This window comes from Myotis yumanensis, unplaced genomic scaffold, assembly GCF_028538775.1.
Source record: "Myotis yumanensis isolate MYYU_CA2020_CCGP unplaced genomic scaffold, mMyoYum1.0.hap1 SCAF_15, whole genome shotgun sequence".
In the NCBI taxonomy this organism is placed as follows: Eukaryota; Metazoa; Chordata; class Mammalia; order Chiroptera; family Vespertilionidae; genus Myotis; species Myotis yumanensis.
The window spans coordinates 18,946,270-18,970,353 of NW_027223766.1; the positions used below are offsets into that span (position 1 = coordinate 18,946,270).

Here is a 24,084-nt window from a genome sequence, read left to right on the forward strand (position 1 = left end):
ACTTTAACAGCTTTTATGGTGGTCTTACAATTTATTTTAGAAACTTTTACAGAAGCAAATGAAGTCCTCTCTGCAGAGAAAGAAGTTTGACCACTGCTTTCTCTCTTCAATCCTTTCAACACTGAGGATGAATGACACATGGTGATCTCCAGAAACAATGAACTCAATAGCTAAGAATAGCCCGATTCTAGTCAGAGCACAAGAGTTCAGTTTAGGTCCAGTTTGTCCCTGAGAATTCCTTTCAGTTTAGCTATGGCTTTAGAGCCAGTACCAGAATAAAATGATCCCTGTGACCCAAAACTACCTAACTAGCTTATGATTTTAAATTAGCAGGTTCATTTATCACACCTCAACCCATTCGGTTTTGTCAGCAAGGGACAGACCTCACAAAAGAAAAAAGTTTGCTTACTTTGACATAGAAAATCAGATTTGCGCGAGGGAATAAATGTAAAATAGTTTCACCATCCTACTATCAAAAAAAAAGACACAAAAAGTTAAAGGTTATGTTAAATGGAAAAAGTTGTGTTCTCTATTTCCTTGAATTAGGTTCAAATCTCAATGCCCAAAGAAACCAGGTACTATAGATACTTAAATCTTTTAGAGGCCAAGATTAGTCTAAAAATTAACACGTTGATCTTATTTTTAAAAATTAGTCTCTTACAAAAGAAAAGCGAATTGTTTGAAACCCAGGTATTTTCAGCTAACTTACATGTAAATGAACAACTCCTAAATGATAATGAATAACTTAAACTACTGCAGAAATAAATTTACAATGTTTTTTGCTTTGGAGAATAACACATCATAGAAATAAAATATTTACCATCTGTTGGTCCTACATTAATACAGTTGACAGGGAGGAAGAATCGAATGTCTCCTTACTTAAAAGAAATCATCTAATTCATAATAATGGTTACATCACCTTGTTTCATATCAAGAATTTCTCTAATGTGAATGAATTCTACTACTAAGGGTGCACAAAAGTTAAAAAAATATATGAAGCTATAACTATATTTTTCTCATTGTTTTCAGTTGTTTCCCAGTTTTTATATTTACTTTAATTCCATAACAGTGTTTTTCAAATATCAATCCCATCTTTAAAGTGGGGAAAATAATTAAAATGTTCCTTCCAAAGATAAATGAAAATAAATTACTATAAGAAAAAAAGTAATACCAAATTAAGTAACTCATATTCTAATAAGCCATTCTTCCGCATTTATGTCTTCGTATTAAGCATGCACACTTCTTAGAATGTCCTACACTAAAAACATATGTGGCTAACACACAGATTCTAATTTCAGATGGAATATTACCTCAGAATTTTATTAAATGACTTAAAATTACAAACTATCAAATATTAAGAGTTAAACTGAAATGCAAACTACATTGACCATATAAAAACTTAAAAAACAACAACCCAGCAGCATTTTTAATGCTAAAAATGTCCTTTACACATTAACTCTGGTTATAGAGTAAAACATAAGATGGCAATATATTAACTTCTATAACTCAAGTTAATAAGACTAGGATGACTATATTTTTAAAGTACCTATAAATTTCTAAGTATTATAAGACACTATTACATTCAAATTTAGAAAGCTCTAAAAACATAAATTTTAATTAAATTGGTAAATATGTATGAATAAATAATACACACACACAGAATTCAACTGTCAAGCAAAGTTAACCACCTTGTTAACTATTAAACACTGCCAGTAATTATTAGTTTAGAAAAGTAAAATCATTTCTGGGCTCTAGTTTTCTTTCCCATATTTAACATGGGGAAATAGATCATTAATAAATACATGCAGTATATGAAAAGTTTATAGGGAAATTAGAAGAGAACTAAGACCACCCAGCCAGTGTGAGTCAGTGGTTGAGCGTCGACCCATGCATCAAGAGGTCACCAGTTCTATTCCCAGTCAAGGAACATGCCCTGATTGTGGGCTCAATCCCACTGGGGGCTGTGTAAGAGGCAGCCCATTGAAGTTGCTCTCTCATCAATGTTTCTACCTCTTTCTCCCTTCCTATTACTCTAAAAACCAATAAAAAATATTTTTTTAAAGAAAAGAACACAACTAAGACCAAAAATATAAATTAAAAAGTATTAAAAATCTTAACTAGAATTTATCACATGCTGTCTTTTGGAAGAAAAAAGAGAAGGGAAACTTAGAACAAAGGAAAATTAATTTTGTTATTTCTCACAATCAGTTATAATTTTTTTTTTGTCAAGAACTTCTGGTTAAGATTATAGTAGAGGCCTGGTGCACAAATTCTTGCATGAGTGGGGTCCTTCGGCCTGGCCGGAGATCAGGGCCAATCGGCCCGATCAGGGGGCCGGCTGGCCGGGAGAAGGGACTGCAGGAGGTTGGCCGGCTGGCCATTGGGAGGGACTGCGGGAGGTTGGCTGGCCGGCCATGGGGATAAACTGCGGGAGGTTGGCTGGCCAGCCCCCCACATCAGGGCCAATGGGGGGGGAGGGGGGGAGCAGCCAGCCAGGAGGAGGGACCGTGGGAGGTTGGCCAGTTGCAGGAGGTTGGCTGTGGGAGCACACTGACCACCAGGGGGCAGCTCCTGAGTTGAGCATCTGCCCCTGGTGGTCAGTGCACGTCATAGCAACCAGTCGACTGGTCGTTCAGTTGTCCAGTCGCTTAGGCTTTTATATAAAGAATAAATGGTTAGAACAAGAGACCAAATGCAGTTACACATTCCTTTAGTTTCAAAAATTTCACTAACAAATAAAGTCATTTTCCTGTCTACCACTTTGCCTGTTAAATAAAACCTACTGAATGATCAATGTGATATATATTTTTTTTTTTGCTGGAAATAAGAAATCCACAAATCTGAAATACAGAAATTCAATTTTAACCTCAATTGCCATGCCGACATATGTGACAAACCTTACACTAGAGATATATGCATTAACAAACCGGAAGTAACATATAATAATAATTACATTTTGAAGAAATACTTTTAGAAACTTTGAAATGTGTAACAGAAATTATTCTCACTCATTCTCATTTAAACTAATCCGAAAATACTACTTGAAAAAGATAATACAGGAAAAGTTCATTTATGGGATACATAAGAAAAAAAAATAGTGCTCAAATAATTAGTCTGAAATTCATTTGTTAGCTCATGTATAAAATCATTACAGGGTATAATTACAAATAGAATAGATTAAAATATATTTTAAAAAAAGCAACAACCTTATAGTAAGTTTCTTGAAATCCCAAACTTAAAAGGTATGCATTACATTACATTCCAAAGGTAAACAAACACAATAAGGAAAAAAGTTCTCATGTACAAAGATGGCAGCACCACGAGTCCAAGATTACCTGCAGTTCCCCAGTTGATAATTTTTTTAGATTAGGCTGCCTTTGAATACCTTCTGATATAAACATTTTCAAATATAAATATAACAATTATAGGATTTGGGGCATTTTCTAAAGTAAAAAAATTGGATTCAAATCAGAGATCACTAGAGTTGGCATTACAACATTCTAGTCCTTCATTCAAATTAAATTGAGGGGAATATTAAAAAGATTGAGTGAGCAGAACATAATAGCTACAGAATAAAGAGAAGACCCAACACTGTAAAGGCTTTATATTATTAATTAGAATACTGAATGTTCAGCATTATGTCTCGGAAAATTTCCTAAAATACTAAAAAAAGTAATCTCAGTGGTTCTCAACCTTCCTAATGCCGCGACCCTTTAATACAGTTCCTCATGTTGTGGTGTCCCCCAACGATAAAATTATTTTCGTTGCTACTTCATAACTGTAATTTTGCTACTGTTATGAATCGTAATGTAAATATCTGATATGCAGGATGTATTTTCATTGTTACAAATTGAACATAATTAAAGCATAGTGATTAATCACAAAAACAATATGTAATTATATATGTGTTTTCCGATGTTCAAAGGGGTCGCAACCCAGAGGTTGAGAACCGCTGAGTAATCTATTTGGACAAATAGATTAAACAGGTCCCCTTAAATGCTCCAAATTTAGATTGAACCCTTTCACGTTAACAAGTCAATGACAAATATGGGACCCTGCCATATTTCTATCTCTAATTTAAAAGTTAGGTTGAAGTATAGCAAGTTTTAAGTATTAAGACAAATGACTAAAAAATAAGAAATTACAAATAGCATTACAAAAACAATCATCCAAAGAAACTGAAAAGCATGTGAAAATCTGATTGAAAAAAATTACTGCCATTTCACTTAAATAAATGTTCAATAAGTAACTTAAAAACAAAGAAATATACTGATAAAAGGATTTAGAACATAAGAACATTAAAGGAATAAGGTATATTTCATCTATTTTAAGGTGTTCTTTTTGTCCCACATTCTAATATCTGAAATTAGCCATCAATCTAGTTTTATGTCAAGTTCTTGCAGAGAGGAGTTAATGTCCTGCCAGTCACCTAGGGGCACTGTGACCTTGAGACAACTCTCAATCTCCCCTCCAGGTTTTTTTTTGGGCAATACGGGCAGCATGAATTCAGACTGCAAACCTAAGTCAGTACTGGCTGACCATTCAATTCTCAAGAAAGTTGCTTTTTACTCCCTCTACTCAGTGCCAAGTTGAGGCATGGAAGTTTTTCTGTCCATTTCTGTGGGAAAGTTTATTTCCCATTTAATTTTACATAAAGGTTGTAACTTTTCAGTGTTCCAGCTTTATGACAGGGTCCTTTTCTCCCCATCTTAGGTGTTCTCTTTGTTACCTCAGTGGTACATAAAATAATGGTGTAACTTAAAGCTGACAGCATCTTAGAATTAAATATGTAAATCAAATGAAACTGATTCTACCTAATATGATAAAAAGTAACATCAATAATGAGCAAGTAAAGAAAATAAAAATGAAGTTGTAAATACCTGTCATTTGTATACACTCTCAAAGGTCTTCTATCAAAATCACTTTCATATCTAAACCTCTCGTCCATTTCTTCACTTACTTCAGGATCTTGGTCTAGTATATAATACTGTTTGTCCAAGGCACGATCTTCATTAAACCTGCTAAATCTTCTATCTGGAATGTCAACCTTGCTGGCAAACCTTTGATGTTTTTTATTGGAAATGTCCACTTCTTCATTCGTTTTTTTAATGATTCTTCTACTCCTTAACTCAACTTCATCATCTAGTTGTCGATATCTGTCCTCCTCTAGCCGTCTTTGGTTTAGAAGTTCTTCATATGCCTCTGAAGGAGTTAAGGCATCTCTCCTGGGACTCTCTGAATTTTGGCAAGATGTTTTTATTTGTGAAAGTAAATCAGGTTTAACTTGACCAATAGGTTTTTTATTTCTTTGACTTTTATGCTGGTCAATTTAAAAAAAAAAAAAAAGAAAAGCTTTTAATGAGATGCTGTTTCTTATAAGAAAATTAAACTCTCAAATGATGCTTAGTCTATTAATCATCTCAACTCTAAGAATTAATCACCCATAGGAGATACCTTTATCTTTAGGAAAAAACCTCAGAAAATATATCTTTTAATAATACTTAATAAATGTCAAATATACAGATAACAGTAATATGGATAAAGTGTATATAAAAAGAAAAGATAAACAAAATGCAAATTCCTATCCCAGAAGATATCAATCATACTTTGGCAGCTAAATATTGCTTCAAAATATTTTGAATTAAATTCTTTCTTAACACAAAAAATACAGGTAGTAAATTTTTTGGCTCTCGTTACATCAACCACCCTTAAATTTGGGGGGAAAAAAAACGTGTCCCATGCACCAAAAGGTCACCGGTTTGATTCCCGGTCAGGGCACATGCCCAGATTATGGGCTCGTTCCCCAGAGTACGGAGCATGCAAGAGGCAGCTGATCAATGTTTCTCTCTCACATTGATGTTTCTCTCTCTCCTTCTACCTTCCTTTCTCCATCTCTCAAAAAAAATCAACAAAAACATATTTTAAAAATAAATACACAAAAATCACATACAACCAAAACTCTAAAATTAATGAAATTTAAAAGTAGGTTAAGTTATTCACCTAAAAGTAGGTTAAGTCAGTTTTATGAGATAAAACCATTAGCAAATGTTTTGGTTCGATCTGGCTTTTTTAACATTACATCAACAAACCAGGTGACACCGGGGGCTTGCCCGAGGTGGGAATGGCTGGGGGGGTGGGGGTCAATTGGGGAAAAAGGAGACATATGTAAAACTTTAGACAATAAAAGAAAAAAAAGTGAAATGTCTAACATAAAAATATTTCAAGTAAGTGCAAAATATTTATCTGTAGCTTTAATGCTTTTAAAGATTTACTTTAAAAGCAACACCTACCTCAGTACTCTTTTCTACTTGTCTGAACTTTTCAGTGGATTCTTCCTTACCCTTGAGAAATTGATTGTATTCTTTGTTGCGTTCAAGTTTCAACCTTTCCTTAAAATAGACACCAAAAGGCAATGTTAACTTCTGCTTCAGAAAAAAAGTACCTTAATGTTAAATCAGACACACAAATCAGTGATCTTGCCCAGAATTAAGTTTTACTAATTTCAAGGACAGTAGTTGCAAGGCACAGGAGAAGCAGGAGGTTACAGACCATTAGTGCAGCTCCCCTTTTTATCATGTTAAAATACCTACGCATTACAACATGCTTAAGCCATGCCCCATGAATCCATGGACTCTAGGTTTATCAACAGCAATCCTAGATAATCCAGGTGCACTATGTCAAAATTATCATAAATAAATCTTTCCCACTAGTAAATGCACAATGTGTTTGCCAGGAAGTCTGTCATTAGCATGTTCCCAAGGAGATCCAACCACATTACTTTCCTTCTTTCCTTTCCTGGGCTATCTCCTGCTCCAAATCCCACCCCCTCCCAAAAGGCCTGCTGCTAAACATTTTAAATATAGAAAAGTTAAATTATCATAGACAACAAAATATTATAATGTAAATGTTCCGTTGAAACTTCTAGCAGTGGTTCTCAACCTTCCTAATGCCGCAATCCTTTAATACAGTTCCTCATGTTGTGGTGACCCCCAACCATAAAATTATTTTCGTTGCTACTTCATAACTGTAATTTTGCTACTGTTATGAATCGTAATGTAAATATCTGATATGCAGGATGTATTTTCATAGTTCGCGACCCACAGGTTGAGAACCGCTGCGAGTCTAAAGAGTATGTACATGTATTTATGGCGTGACTGAAATTGACATTTAAATCGCCCCACACCCTGACCCTACATAAAAGCTCAGTATATTCTGCCATCCATTCATTTCACTGTGTTACAGAGCATAGACTTTACAGCTCAGGAACCAATGCTGGAAAATGTAAATTATGAATATTCAATTGGTCAACATATTAAAGAAATATGTCACATTACATAGTTATAAATGTAATGTTCAAAAAAATTTTTTTAAACAGCATAACTAAAGACTCTTCAGACTTTTGGAAAAATACATATATTCAAGTACAGAAAATGATGGAATCTGTTTGCATTTAAATCCAGAATGTTTTTTCATGATTTTCATCCCTCATAAAACTGCTACCCACCACCTACCATCCACCTACCTTGGCAGATAACCTGTCACCAATCGGAAGAGAAACTCCCAGAGTAGATGGATCTGTTTCACGCGTGGATAGAAAATTTTTCTGTGCATATACACATAAAAAAATATATTATCTAGTTGCCTTTATAAAAGATTTCATAAATGTGTCTTTAAGTTAGATATTCTAAGCTATTACATTATGCAGAGCAAAAGAATGAAATGGAGATGAAGACAGAAACTTCAAATCTATAGAAATCATACTTAGGAAAAAGAGAATTTTCTTCCAATCGACAACTCCTTGAAGAGGAGTCAAATCTTAATTTTCCTTTGCTTTACATATATAGCTATTGATTCAGAGTGATTTTATAAAGCATGAGAAAAAAAGAAACTGTTTCTTAATTCACATTCCTCTTCACTCTCGATGCCCTACTATTCTTTTGTTAAGGAAAATTACACTTCCTCACAAATATCCTATGCATGCTGCAATAATGTTATTTTTCCTGCAATTATGAGTGGCTATCTACTAAAATGTCAAAAGATATAAACTATGAAGACTGTTTCTTTATGTGTCCTTCCATTTTTGTTCAGTAAACATTTAGGTAATGCAGTGTAGTAGAGCATTAGACTAGGAGTCAAAAGTGCTAGGTTCTAGAAGTAGCCCCAACACTTTTCCGTTGTGCTACACTAAGCAAATCACTTTACCTCCCTGACTTATACTTTCTTCTTCTATCAAATGAGAATGGTTTCTGCTCTAACTACCCATGCTGGTATTTGGGATCAAGGAAGATAAAAAATGTAATATCTCTTTGAATACCATAAAGCAAACACAGGAGACTAGTAAAAAATTTATACAATCCCCAATTTGCTGAAACTGCTGCTTAGTAATATATAATCTGGACTTTTTTAACCACTCTGCCTCAGTTTCTTTGTCTGTAAAACAGGGGAGTCATCTATATGAGTAGGTTATGAGGATTAAATAATCAATAGTTATTAACCTGTCCAGCTCCATGCCTCTGATTTATTCATTAAACAAGCAATTATTGATCATGTAATATTTTTCAGTTACTTTTTTTAGGTGGTTGGGAGACAAAAATAAGCGTATGTTCCCTATAATCAAGAGGTTTACAATTCAGTTGGGTAAACAAACACGTAAACAAAAAACTACAATACAATGTACTAACTACTACAATAGAGTTGTATTCAAAATATGATGGGAACAGACTAATAAGACTAAAATATTAATAAGCTTCATTAAATCTAAAATTATTAATAATTTAATATGTGCTACAAAAGCTAATCTGAAAGTTGGTAGAACTCTAAATTTATTTGTCGCCGAAACCGGTTTGGCTCAGTGGATAGAGCGTCGGCCTGCGGACTGAAAGGTCCCGGGTTCGATTCCGGTCAGGGGCATGTACCTGGGTTGCGGGCACATCCCCAATAGGAGATGTGCAGGAGGCAGCTGATCGATGTTTCTCTCTCATCGATGTTTCTAGCTCTCTATCTCTCTCCCTTCCTCTCTGTAAAAAATCAATAAAAATATATTTTAAAAAAATAAATAAATAAATAAATAAATTTATTTGTCAAGGGAAATAATCTGACTCATGAGTCACATTATTCAACCCCCTATATATCAAGGCAAACAATAAACATAATCATTTATAGAGTTATACATGTACAATAGAACACACTCCTGTTCCAATCCTGGGAAAAGAGAGATAAAGCACCTTACTCCTTCACAGAGCAATTCCCCACTCCCAATCCAGGTCTGGGATGATATGTGAAATTTAATATAATGAAAAAAACAAACAATAAGGCCAATACGAGTATTGCAAAAAAAAACAGAATTTTAACCACTCACTCCTCATTCAATAAATACTGAGTGTCTACTATGTTCAAAACTGTTTGATACATTTGAGACTCATCAGTGAAGAGAACAGACACCCTGCCTTCCTAAAGCTTACATTCAACAGGGGAAACTGACAAAAAAGAATAGATATAATGTACATTAGAAGGTGATTAAGTGCTAAGACAAAATAAACATATAAAACGAACTGCCTACAGGTAGCCCAAGTTTCTAGGAAATAGGATTGGGAAAAACAGAAATCTGGAATTCCCTTTTAGACATGTTCAACATAAGATACTCATTAGATTTCAACTGAAAATGCCAAACAGGCAGCCAAATACAAAAATCTGAGGTTCAGGAGAGAGGCCTGGATTAAGATTATAAATTTACTGATTCAATTTAACAACTGTTCTTCTGAGAATATGTTGTCCTTCCTGCATTGTCAGATGATTAAGTGTCTTTTATTCTAAAAACAGGAAAGAAGATGGTAGAGATAGTAACTGTTTAATGGTTCTCTTTAACAATGTTTAAAGATTTGATTTTTGTTAAAGATTCATGCTGTCTACAAGCCTGGCTTCCCAAAGCCACAAGAAATACAGAAAGAATGGGACTTGGAAAAGTGTACATAATCCAAGGGTCAAGGAAGCCACTGCAGCCACATCCCCATATCTATGTCATTTCCTTTTTCCTTTGCCTTCCTTTCTACTCTCACTTTCTCAGATATCAACCAAAACTGTATTTTTCATGTTAAGGAACTACTGTTCCTCTACCACAACTGCATTCTTGATGATCCAACTTCAAAAACTTCACAGTCCTTTGAATTTAAACATTTGTACTCCTTGATCTCTTTCCCTTTACTAAAGGCAATTTCTTCTTATGCCTCCCACCATAATTTGTCTTTGTTTAAAATCATGTATTTATGAAATAATATAAAATCCACAAGTGAAAATGATAGCGATCAGAGGAAACCCCACCCAGTAAAGGGGGTTTGCGGAGGATAATGAGGTGCAAGGCCCGGGAGGCAGGCTGGATCGTGAAGGATCTCACATGCCATCCTACAGGATACAAATTTTTATCCTGAAGACAGTGAGTGAAAAGACACTAAAGTATTTAAATCGGTAAAAGGCAGGATCATTCCGGAAAGCAGCATGGAGAATGGTCTAAGAATTAATGGAAGGAGAGCAGTTAAAAATCTGTGGTATTAACTTAGGACAATAATAAGAGTCTCTAACATGCACAACTGTCCTAAAACAGTTACAAAGCTCCTCATAGGCTGCTTAAGCAGGTACAATATATCACCACTGCCTATTATACACCAAGTTAAAAATTTACTGCCTTCTGCCCTGATCGGTTTGGCTCAGTGGATAGAGCGTCGGCCTGCAGACCCAAGGGCTCCCGGGTTCGATTCCGGTCAAGAGCATGTACCTTGGTTGCAGGCACATCCCCAGTAGGATGTGCAGGAGGCAGCTGATCAATGTTTCTAACTCTCTATCCCTCTCCCTTCCTCTCTGTAAAAAATCAATAAAATATATTTTTTAAAAATTTACTGCCTTCTAACCAGAACCTAACCTCTCTAGCTACATGATTACTTCTTACTACTCTCAAAAAGAATCTAACTCAGCCAGGCTGGTAAACCTAATATGCCTCATTCAAATAAAGCTAAAGTCTACGCCTCAAGCCCTCCTTTACTCTAAACTCTCTATCTGAAAAGCTTCCCCTCCTCCTTGGATTGCCCTCTAGAACATCCAAATTCTATCTTATCATGCCTTACAAAATAACAGAGGCCTTTCCTAATCATACTATCCTTCTCATTTAGAGTTACCACTTTTGTATGAATATTATCTCTACAGCTAGATTCTAAACCCATTGAAGACAGGATTCATACCTGATTCATCTTCATGGTAAGTGTTTAAAAAGTGTTGGTTGAATGATAAATGGATGTAAGAGATTATTTTTAAAAATAGATCTATAAGACTGTTTGTCTTTGTTTTCCAATATACATTTACAAATGCAATCTACATGTTTGGATGCAAAAATATCTAGTCATCCAAATCTTGACAATACACAGTTCAAAAACATTTTAGAGTATCTTGAATATCCTATTTTATTAATCTTTATGTGATTATAACATAATTTGAAGAACAAAACTAGTATGATGAAAACAAATGAACTTATAGATACAGAATATTTCTGAAGGATGCATAAGAAAACAACAAAAACAAATGCAAAGCAGAAATCAAAAATAATGCTTAACTGAATTAATGGAAAATTATAATGTCATCTTGCTAAAAGCAAAATTATAAAATGGTGCCATTCAAAAGTCTCAAAACCACAAATGAAGCTATTTTTCCCATGAGAGAGCAGCAACATCATAGATGCCAATGATTGCAAGCTACTAGATCTAAAAAAAAAAAATCTAAAGGAGAACATTCCGCAGGCAACCCTACCTTTCTCTTTGCTTCTGTAATACCCTAAAGTCAAGGGAAACAAACCATTGATGAAATGTATTCAAAGTCCTTTCTCTCCATGTGCAAATCAGAATAAATAAGAGAGCATTTATAAATCTGGAACAACAGTTATAAAGTAGTTAAAAAACTAAGACTATCTTAGGATGATTACAAACATCATGGTTGTTTAAAATAACCTTATAACCTAAAAAGCAAATTGGATTTTAAAACTTAAAGTTTGGCCAGTGTGGCTCACTAGTTGAGTGTCGATCCATGAACCAAGAGGTCACTGGTTCAATTCCTGTTAACTGCACATGCTGGAGTTGCAGGTTCAATGACTTAACAGAATTCTTTACCTGAGTAAGATAGCGTCTGTAATCTTGCCGCAATTCTTCTTTTAGTTTATGTTTCTTCCGTTCATAGTCTTCCCCAAGTGGTAAACTCAATCCATAATCAAGTCCTAGAAAGAAAACAACTTCTTAAAGTAATGTAGCTTATTTTCAAACCAATCTTAATTTCAATACAATCTCCTGTAACAAAGCACAGTATAGGAAGAAACATAGTCATGCTGATTCTGAGACTAGGATCAGGATAATAAAATTTTTATTTAAAATGTTTTAATAGGTAATAATCCGTATGTTGGAAAATATCACTCCTACCCATGAACCCCAGCCACCCAGCTTTCCTGCCCAGAACATTACTGTTTCTTCTGACTCCTTCCAGAAACTTTTTATGCATCTATAAACAACTACTATATGTTATCATGTGTGCATGTGTGTTATATTTACTAATTCCCCCTTTATATAATGGTTTTGCATTGTTTGGCATTGATTTTTCAAGGACAAAAAAATTAAAGCAAAGAAAAGCTTTACTTCTTCAGTTAATTCCATTGAAATTTCTATAAAAATACTTACAACATGCTAATCTGTTTTCAACTTGAAAATTAATAACAAGATTGTTAACCTATAAGAATATCCTTGCTATGACATGTTTGAGAAAAATTAGGTCCATGTGTTGCTCAGACTGAAATTTCCAAAACTTTTAAAGTTTAGCTACCAGTTCTGATTACACATAAATGGATATTAATTTTTGTTGTGCAAAAATATATATATTATAAAATTTACCATTTTAACAATTCAGTGCCATTAAGTCCATTCAAAATGTGCAACCATCACCACTATCAAAAATTTTCCATCAGCCGAAACCGGTTTGGCTCAGTGGATAGAGCGTCGGCCTGCAGACTGAAAGGTCCCAGGTTCGATTCCGGTAAAGGGCATGTACCTTGGTTGCGGGCATATCCCCAATAGGAGATGTGCAGGAGGCAGCTAATCGATGTTTCTCTCTCATCGATGTTTCTAACTCTCTATCTCTCTCCCTTCCTCTCTGTAAAAAACCAATAAAATATATTTAAAAAAAAAAAATTTCCATCATCCCAAACCAAAACTCAGTAAAAGGATAATTTTTAAAGAAAAATTTCAATTTTGAAAAGGGTTTTTATTTTCATAGAGTTCAAAAATAAAATTACATTTTGGGTAATGACAATATTAATGGCTGCACAACTTATAAATACAATAAAAGCCACTAAACTATACAATTTAAAGGGTAAACTTTATGCTATGTCAATAATGCCTCAATAAAGCTGTTATCACATTAAATACTTTTTAAATATTTTAAATACTAAAACACTATGTCAAGACGTACAGATATCAGATAAGGATTTGATTTTTAAAGCCCCCTACCTTTTTTAGTCCTATTACGTAATACTACAGGATAAAAATATTATCATTTCTAAAAAAATAAAGTTTCCTTAGAATCAGCGACAACCAATATAGATGAAGTAAATGATTGCTGTATGAACTGATGATCACCATTTGAGTGCCTTATTCTTCACAATGCAGCTAAATGATGGGAACTTATCATGAAAGTGTCATATCACTGCTTTATTACATCACTGAGCTATTTCAGGGAAAAACAGGTCAAAGTAGTATAAATATAAATGAGTATCTCTTGATTTTTCTGCGATACTAAATTCCACTTTCCACTATAAACACTGTGGCATTCTCTTTATAAACACTTCTGGCCTATTTAACTCCTGATGAATGAAGGTATAGATTCCTTAGGACACCTCGCACTCAGGCTCCCAGGTCTCTTTCCAAAAGAATCTAAAGCATTCCATATGCCTGGAATTTTAACTCATCTTCGAAAGGCATTCTTCCTCACAAAGGAATCTAAACCTTATTTTTAAAGATACAGAATTTAAGCCTAGAGAGAGAAAGTTTGAATTCTTACAGTAAGAATGGAATAGCACAAAAGAAACTAAACCATAAATTGGCTGGTTTGGCTCAGTGGGTGGGGAGTCAGCCTACGGACTGAAGGGTCCTCCTGGGTTTGATTCCAATCAGGAGCGCACGCCCCGGTTGTGGGCTTGGTCCACGGTGGGAGGTGGCCAATCGATGGTTCTCTCTCATCATTGAGTTTCTATCTCTCCCTCTCCCTTCCTCTGAAATCAATAAAAATATATTTTTTAAATCCATTAAAGCCAAGTCCATGCTTTATTCAATTTTATAACAACTGGCACACAACTTGTACCCCAGAAATGTCCACTGAATTAAGGTGTGAATGAATAAATGAATGTCTCAGTATAAGGAAAGAGAAAGGAAGGACACACTATTCTTAATATTTCCTTTTTGCTTTTCATCTGATTGCACAGAGGAAGCATAATTACTGGTAACCAGAGTTACCCATCTGTAGTTACGTAGTCACAAAGGATGCTCTATTGTGTCAAAGAGAGAAAGACAACAGGCAGCAAGAATGATGCCTCCCAACATGCTGAGCTTTCCTCTCAGGGAACAAGTAAAGTACAGCTTTCTGAAAAGTCATGTGTTTAAGGTGGCTTTTACTACTGTTTTTCGATTTTTTAAAATGTTTTTACTGATTTTAGGAAGGGAGAGGGATAGAGAGAAATGACATTGATGAGAGAGAAACACTGATCAGCTGCCTCCTATATGCCCCCTACTGGGAATCAAGCCTGCAACCCAGGCACTTGGAATCAATGGGTCGATGCTCAACCACTGAGCCACCCCTCCTGAGCTGTTTTTCAATTTTGCTTGGTGACTTATGTGATAGAAAAAAAAGTGATTCATTTTCATTTGTAAAATACTGTTCATACTGTTTACTTTTATTTATCAGGAGTATTTGCTTTTTACCATTGATGCAAATAATATAATAATTGTCTTTTAAAAAGTAATATATGTCTTCTGAATTATTTAAAATTTTATTAATTTAACATTTAGTCAACAGAAATTACTAACTTTTTAATTCTTATTTTTGTCATCTAGCACTATCATTTCATGGCATTAAAGGTAGGTCATAGAAATAAAATTAAGAATTATATAGAACAATTTAAATATTCACCTAAAGCTATGCATTAACAATGGCATCTCAGTGGACTTAATGAGCTAAAAACATGGTGAGACTTACTTATTCAGAGCAGCTGTCTTCTGGTGGTTCTGGTGGCAAGTGAGGCCTTAGTGTCATCTTAGAGTAATGTGAAGTGATGTCACTTCACCAAGTACAACAGAAATGACTCTACGATAGTTAACATTATGCTTCAAAACTACACCAATTACAAGTATTTGGTTTCTACAGTATTTGCGAGTTATATATAATATTTAAAACTAAAGTATATAATCTTTTTAAAAATCAATATACCTTCAAGATAGCACTCATAATAAACACTTTATAAAACAATTACCATGAACACTTAGTTTCCTCTTTTCATTATTATATTACCATGAGAAAGCATTACGTATGAATAATAACAGGCCTTTCCCTCAGCAGATGACATATCAGAGATATGAATATATCAACTGAATAGAACACTGTACTCAAACTTCAAGTATAAAGATAGTATTACAGCCAAACCGGTTTGGCTCAGTGGATAGAGCGTCGGCCTGCAGACTGGGGGGTCCCGAGTTCGATTCTGGTCAGGGGCATGTACCTTGGTTGCGGGCACATCCCCAGTGGGGGCAGTGCAGGAGGCAGCTGATCGATCTCTCTCATCGATGCTTCTAACTCTCTGTCTCTCTCCCTTCCTCTCTGTAAAAAATCAATATATTTTTTTTTAAAAAAATATTACAAATTACCCACTTGTACAAATTGAACAAAAGAGGTAGAATGTCTGGGATTTAGTTTATAATAAGAGAAACTGCCCTGGCCAGTGCTGCTCAGTGATTAGTGTCGGCCCTCACACCAAATAATCTCGAGTTCCATTTCCAGTCAAGGGCACATAACTGGATTTCAGGTTTGCTCCCCATCCCCGGTCAGGGTGCTTGCGGAAAGCAACCAGTCAATGTATAACTCACATCAATGTTTCTCTCTCTCCCTCTCTCTCCTGCCCTCCCTCCCTCACTTCCACCCTCTAAAAACAATGGAAATAATATCCTCAGATGAGGATTAACAAAAAAGAGAGAGAGAGAGAGACCTAAGATTACATAAGCTAAAAAAAAAGGTAATTAAAAAGTGCAACTAAAAATTAGTAAACAAAATCAACTATTTCCTTTTGTCTGCTTTCAAAAGTCTCCACATTTTTTAGCTTAGTCTAAACTCTAGAACTTTTCTGCAATGTAAAATTCTGCTATTGCATGCTTTCTGATATTTTTTAATATATTTTTATTGATTTCAGAGAGGAAGGGAGAGGGAGAGATAGAAACATCAACAATGAGAGAATCACTGATCAGCTGCCTCCTGCACGCCCCCTACTGGGGAGCATCCGACAACCCGGGCATGTGCAATAACCAGGAATCAAACCACGACCTCAGTTCATAGTTTGATGCTAAATCATAACCTCCTGGTTCATAGTTTGATGCTCAACCACTGAGCACACCAGCCAAGCTCTGATGTTATTTTTAAATTACAGTGTAATTTTTTCTTCTTTATAATTCTTTCCAAATTTCCTTGAACTTAACTGTATTTAAAATGAATTTTTTAAAATCATGTCAAATAATTTCTAGTAATAGAGTAAAATCTCTGATCTTATTTTAGTAATCTGTAATCTTTTTGAAAATTTCCAAAATGACTTCACAGCATGACAGACAAAATAAATCCAGTGCATTTTGGAGCCTGAAATGCTGAACAATGGCATTCTGATATAAAAGTGAGAAATACTGCCCAGAAACAGTGAAAAAAACGCCTAGGGACTGCAGACACTGAAAACAAATTCTGGAGTACCCAAAGTTTAGAGGTGAGAGCGCTAAAAAGGAACCAGGAAAGACTGAAAAGGAGAGTGTTGGGAGTCCTCAAAAACCACCCCCAGGTTTGGGGATTCATTCACAAGAAAGACTCAGAGTATGCAGAAGTCATTATACTCACATTTCCAGTTTATTACAGTGAAAGGGTCCAAAGCAAAATTAACCAAGGAAAAGGTACATGGGGCAAAGCCCAGAGGAAACTAAATGCAAACTTCCAAGAGTTCTTCGCTGTAGAATCATCTAGGACATTCTTAATTCCTCCAACAAGTTGTGACCACCCATGTGAAGTGCTGCCTTCCAGGGAAGCTCATTACAGACTTAGTGCCCTAAGCGTCTATTGTGAGATGGTCATTAACCACCCTCTTGACTAGCACTACCAGACTCCCCAAAAGGAAAGCAGCCATTTCTGCATAAATCACATGGCTTATACAAACAGTTTAGGGACAATGAACTACTCTTACCAGCTAGGGAAAGTTTTGTATCAGTATAGAAAACCGTTTACTAGCTAAGTTCCAGACATCAGCCTTACAGACAGGCTTGTCTAATAGGCAAGCTCTGTTAAGAAGCGTAAGTGCTTGCCCAAAGGCACAGAATCTAGACCAGAAACAAGGAGGCTAATCATTTCAATATAACACAGTGCTATTTGACACCTTCCATAATCACTCCAAGTACCAATCAGTTTGGTACATAATTAATTTTCCTTTCACTCAGGGATGAGGTGGATTATTAACAGTTTTACACCAGACTAGACTGATTTTTTTTAACTCAAATTTCAGATTCTTTTTTGGGGAAAAAGACCACAATGTTGTTTACAACATTATTTCTGAGTTGCCAAAATTCTCTCTCCATGTTTCATTCCTCTGTTACCATTTTTCCTCCTGTATTCCCCCATTCAATCTTGTCTGCCACAATCAGACAGACAGAAAGGGCAAGGACACTTTTTTCTTGCATCTGTACTGGAAACCTTTGCAGCAGACAGTAACTGCTCCAGGTTTGTCAATAGATGCATTAGGTTGCTTCTTATTCTCCAGAGGTCATGGCCGTGTCCCTATACTATTAATCACAAAAGTACTACCTTCAAATGCAAAATAGGATATATGCTACCCTATATAGAAAAAGAAGACAGTCTAGTTATGAATTTTTATACAAAATGCTGCTTTAACAAGACTCAAGGACAGGATGGGGAAGCTGATAGGTTAATAGAAAATATATAGATTGGTCTCTACCCCCAGTTCTGGCACAGAGCACCTAAAACCCTTCTAATTTCCTAAGTGATAAGAACACTGGGAGCATTTCTTGTTCTAATATTTGTCTTTGACCCCATTCCTGACACAGGGCTCCTAAAGCCCTTGTAAATTCCTAAGTGATTACCGCACTAGGATGGTCAAGATAGCAAAGTAGGTAAACACTGTGTTCACCTCCTCCCACAACAGTAGTCAAAATTCAAACTAAATTATAGAACCAAACTATCACCTTTGAGAACTACCTGAAAACTAGCTAAACATAATTCACAGAAGCCACAATGAGACAGGTGGAAGGCAGAAATGCGGAATGGGCAGGCCTGCACCCACAATGCGATGATTAAGAATCAGAAGGGCCCTGACCGGTTTGGCTCAGTGGCTAGAGTGTCGGCCTGCGGACTGAAGGGTCCCGGGTTCGATTCCAGTCAAGGGCATGTACCTTGGTTGGGGGCACATCCCCAGTGGGGGGTGTGCAGTAGGCAGCTGGTCGATGTTTCTCTCTCATTGATGTTTCTAACTCTCTATCCCTCTCCCTTCCTCTCTGTAAAAAATCAATAAAATATATTTTTTTTAAAAAAAGAATCAGAAGGGATATCTTAGTTTCAGAAGTACCCCCCAAAGGGCGAGGAGTCCCAGCTTCACACTGGGCTTCCGGTTCAGGGTAAAATAGCCAAGGAGTCCCCATATCATCTGTCCCTGAAAACTGGCATGGCTTATGTCCAAGTGAGATAGAGGGTTGCTGGAGTCCCAGGTGTTCCTCTTGAGGGGCCTGCACTTGGACTCACTCTGGACTCGTGTTGGCAGCAGGTCAAAAATCGGCCTCAATTTGCAGCACAGCCTCTCCCAAGTCCCTCCAAGCCCAGCACAAGTGACAACCAATTGCAGATCATTGTGTAGCTCCCGCTCTGTGGCCCAAAGCTGGGCACAAATGGCAGTGGACCTTGGGAGGTAACTTCAAATCTTTGGAATTTTTCAAGTGATAGGAAGGTCTTTGTGGTAGATCCCCATGACCATACCTGATAGTTTATACTAATAAGGTGACTCATGGTGAGCCCCTAGGTAGTTTGTGCTAAAGAGATGGCTCAGATGGGAACTGGTCACACCAGAAAAGACCAATCATGTGATAGGACCACTGGATCTCTGAGCCATCTGACATCAGCCTGACCTCAAAGTAAGGGATCTAGAGATTGAGCCATGTGGGCAATGATTCAATCAATCACGACTACACTATGAAATTCCATAAAAACGCTGGACATCAAAGCTCAGATAGCATCCCAGTTGACAACAGTCTTTACATTGTCACTTATTGATATGCTGAGAGAGTGACGCATCCCTGAGGCTGACAGAAGCTTCATGTTTGGACTCTCTCGGACCATCTCCTATGCGTCTATCCCTTTGGCAGGTTCTGATTTATATCTTTTTGCTCTGACAACACTATAATAGTAAGTATACCACTTTCCTGAGTTCAGTGAGTCATTCTAGTGAATTATCAAACTTGAGGGGTAGTGTAAACCCCCCCCCATATCTGTAGCCGGCTGGATAGAAGTGAGGATGGCCTGTGGACCCCGGAACTTGCATCTGGTGCTTTAGGTAAGAGAAGTCTTGAGGAGGACTGTGCCCTTAATCTGTGAAGTTTAGACTTTGGGTAGTTGGTGTCAGAGGTCATTGTAATGCTCCTCAAATCCTTTTGTGAGAGGTATAATGGTGAAAGAATGAGCCACATGAATAAGCCTATCCATGAATATCATCAATATCTAACACAACAATTTACAAAATCATAAAAACGTACTGTTGCATGAGAGTTGAACTATGAATTATCAATAGATTGCTTTAATTAGCTAAAATGAATATTGCCCATTTATATATTTCTAATAGCTACTATGCTTAGTTACTCAAAGTATGGTATCACAGTTTTAATTCAATATATAGTTTCCAAAACTAATCTTTATTTTCAGTTTGTTTTATAATTCTTAGATAAGACCATCTAAGGAAAACTGCCAAATTATATTTTTCCCATTATCAAAAATTACATATTTAACCTAATTTTAAGGCCACAGTTATTCAGGCAAGAGGTCAGTAACTGAATGCTGATAAGGTATAAAATTAGTCTAATTACATATTCTTCTTTAATAAAACTCAATGATCATCAAAAATAATTACCGCTTCAGTTGGCAATAAAAGAAAACATTCCATGAAAAGTAAATCCCACACATCCAAGAGAACTATTTATTTTTGCAATGGAGACTTTCACTCCTTCATTCAAAACATCTTCTCTAAGTACCGCACTGTGCTAGGCAGTGAATGTACAGTGTCAGGCAAGCTGGCAGCCAATAGACTGTGCAACAAGTTCAAAACTGTTCTTCAAGGGAAAAACCAATGCTATAGGAGCACAAGGCAAAATGACCCACACAATGTGGTAAAAGTAATAAAAGGGTAAAATCATCATACAGGAAACAAGCAGCCATTGAAAGGTTTGAAGCAGAGATCTGGTTTTTGGAAGGATATCAACGGGCAGTGAAGGGACTGAGTAGAGAGGGTAGACTGTAAAACAAAAGAACACTAGGAAGAAAAAAATCTAAGTGAGAAACAACGGAGGCCCACGTAAAATAACATCTATGGGATTAGAGAAAAGTAAACATATTGAGGTTTAGGCATTAGAATCAATTCGACGTGTGGAATTACTTGCTTAGACTATAAAGGGAAGAGAGGAGTTAAGGAAGACTAGGCAACCAGCTCCCCAGAGCACCAAAAGTTTGAGAGGAACAAAATCAATGTTGCACATGTTGATTTTGAGGTCATGGCATCCAAGTAAAGATGTCCAATAGGAAATTAGATATATAGATCTGGAGTTCATAAAACAAATTGGGAACGAGATAGAGGTTTATGAGTCATGAATACACTTACGATAAATAAAACCAGAATGTATGAAATGAAAAGAGGAACTAGGACAGAGCCCCAAGGAACAGGCAGAGGTCACTGTATCTTCGATTTTAAATTCACCATCATTTGTGAATGTAATAAAAGAGTAATTCTTGCCGAAACCGGTTTGGCTCAGTGGATAGAGCGTCGGCCTGCGGACTGAAAGGTCCCAGGTTCGATTCCGGTCAAGGGCATGTACCTGGGTTGCGGGCACATCCCCAGTAGGAGATGTGCAGGAGGCAGCTGGTCGATGTTTCTCTCTCATTGATGTTTCTAACTCTCTATCTCTCTCCCTTCCTCTCTGTAAAAAATCAATAAAATATATTAAAAAAAAAAAAGAGTAATTCTTAATATAATTCTCAAAAGTCAAAAACCAACTTTTAAAAAGATGTAAAAGAGGTCGGGGAAAAAAATATTTATTGTCCACCAATTATGTGCAGTCATCTTTTCATATGTATTCAACTAGAGGCCTAGCGCACGAAATTCGTGAATGGGTAGAGTCCCTGGGGACTGCTGGCTGCTGGTCGGGGCCTTCCTTTGTTCCGCACCACCCACTGGTGGTTAGTGCACGTCATAGTGAATGATTTAACTCCCAGTCAAACTCCCAAGGGGACACTTTGCATATTAGGGATATACACACACACACACACACACACACACTCTCACACATACATAATAGAGGCCCGGTACACGAAATTCGTGCATGGGGGAGGGGGGTCCCTCAGCCTGGCCTGCACCCTCTCCAATCCGGGACCCCTTGGGGGATGTCCGACTGCCAGTTTAGGCTCGATCCCTGCAGGCATCCCTCTCGCAATCCAGGACCACTGGCTCCTAATCACTCACTTGCCTCCCTGCCTGATCACCCCTAACCCCTCGGCTGGCCTGATCACCCCTAACCACTCTCCCCTGCCGGCCTGATCGCCCCTAACCGCCTCTGCCTCGGCCCCCACCACCGTGGCTTTGCCCAGAAGAAGGACCGGATGACCGGAAGATGTCCAGTTGACCCGGTCTAATTAGCATATTGCCCTTTTATTAGTATAGATTATTAGTATAGATAGAAGATTATTGCCACAGTAGCCTTTTAAGTTAAATGCCAATTCTTAAGATGAGGAAACAAACAGATTAAATAACATGTGCTAGGTCACAAGGCCATGACAGCCACAGCCCAAAGCAACATGCAACCCCAGAATTTCAAAGTAATTCTATTTGACCTTAGTGCTTGAGAAAACCTGCCATTATACTTTTAAAATATTATATTTAGAATCAAACTTTTGATTCAGAAAAATTTAGGACTAAAAGATCATCCAACTCCTTTATGTTACAGATAAAAAAAATTGAGGGCCTTAGAGATTAAGGAACTTAACCAAAATATGTATTATACTTAAGTTCACTAAAGCTGTATACTAGCCAATAATTTTTTAAGAAAATCAGAGTTGAAAGCGTTATCTATTTACTGAGGTCCACTTTGAGCTGGTTTTCTAGTAGAGACAAAGAGCCCACTAACTATTCAATCTCTTGGCCAACATCCCCTTATAATCAACATATTTTTTGATTAAAAAAATGGTAAAAAGTTTACAAACATTGTCATACCAAACCATAATCAAAGAATTAGTATAGCTGCAGAATTAATTTCTTTACAACTCTAATATATAGTCATTAACAATTAAAATGGTCTTTCAAAAAATAAAAAATTAAAAAATAATGATAAAATGGTCTTTCACTAAACAGCATTTTGTATCCATTAAGCATATTCTTTTGATTTTTAAATAAAGGCAAGTCCATTTCTGTTCAATAATTAACTCTCTCACTCTCTCTCAATCTCTCTCTCATAAACACACACACACACTCAAATGTTTCAATTAATTTTTTATTAGTTATACTTACTGCTATAATCCCATAAATATAATCAACACAATAGCATTTTTAAAAAGGTACAAGGTTCTCAGTATATATTATTATTTTACATGTAAGATTTCAGAAAGGAAAGAGTTACCATGATCCTAAAAATACCTTTAATTTCTTACAAGACAAAGCTCTTTCACAACAGCCTGCTTAGAATATCTTAAAATCAATTTAGCACACCTAATGACATACCTAAGGAACCCCTGGTCTGTTGGCTGTTTGGTGGTATGTTTTCTTTAGCCATGGAGATTAATATTTTACTGTTTTCAGAAAGTTTCTCTGATGCCTTTCCCTGAAAGAGATATAATATTTATAAAAGCAGAGGGGGGAAAAAAATCCTACAAAATATACAATTAATCTCAGTACTTTTATTAAACAACTTGACAAAATTACATGGTACACCGTAGAAGAAATTTAAGTGTCAAGTTTAGGGAATTAAACAAAAGCAGTTAATACTATAATAAATGTCCTAATATTTAGCTCATTCACTTATCAACAGTTACTGAATTCCTGACAGGCAGTGTCCCAGGCAACGGAAATACATGAGTGAAAAAAACAAGTAAGAATCTGTGCCTCCCTGGAGCTTATAAACTATTGGGGACACAAACAATAAATATAATACATAATTAGTCTATGTAATAGGTACAGAGTGGTAGGGAGAAACTATGGGAAACAATGCAGCAGGGTATGGAGGCCCAAAAATGTTGGGGGCCAGACTGCAAGGCCTCACTGAACAGGTGATACTTGAACTAAGCCTTAAAACATTATTATTTATGTACTATTTAATGTTGGAAATTATAATAAAGCTGTATTTAAAGCTATGTAATAACTCTTGCCAAACACTGTAAACTAGTCCTAAGTACTAGAGCAGTGATGGCGAACCTATGACACGCGTGTCAGAGGTGACACGCAAACTCATTTTTTTGGTTGATTTTTCTTTATTAAATGGCATTTAAATATATAAAATAAATATCAAAAATATA

At 36.2% G+C, this 24,084-nt stretch overlaps 1 protein-coding gene and 1 non-coding gene across 10 annotated transcripts in view; both read right to left on the minus strand.

The window, feature by feature from the left end:
• The window catches only part of CSPP1 (centrosome and spindle pole associated protein 1), a 174,468-nt gene that overhangs the window by 69,422 nt on the left and 80,962 nt on the right, over positions 1-24,084 (minus strand). For 7 of the 9 annotated variants that reach the window (XM_070392407.1, XM_070392409.1, XM_070392408.1 and 4 more), the window contains 6 exons: positions 23,294-23,393; positions 12,147-12,250; positions 11,791-11,814; positions 7,523-7,603; positions 6,291-6,389; positions 4,881-5,320 (listed from right to left, as the gene is read on the minus strand). In XM_070392407.1, coding sequence (XP_070248508.1) covers positions 4,881-5,320; positions 6,291-6,389; positions 7,523-7,603; positions 11,791-11,814; positions 12,147-12,250; positions 23,294-23,393 — 848 coding nt within the window. The remainder of the gene's footprint in view (positions 1-4,880; positions 5,321-6,290; positions 6,390-7,522; positions 7,604-11,790; positions 11,815-12,146; positions 12,251-23,293; positions 23,394-24,084) is intronic. The other 2 variants (XM_070392414.1, XM_070392412.1) reach the window with 1 other exon arrangement.
• LOC138993618 (small nucleolar RNA SNORA31) lies at positions 17,916-18,048 on the minus strand. Its single transcript, XR_011468329.1, has one exon. It is a non-coding gene; the product is annotated as a small nucleolar RNA SNORA31 (small nucleolar RNA).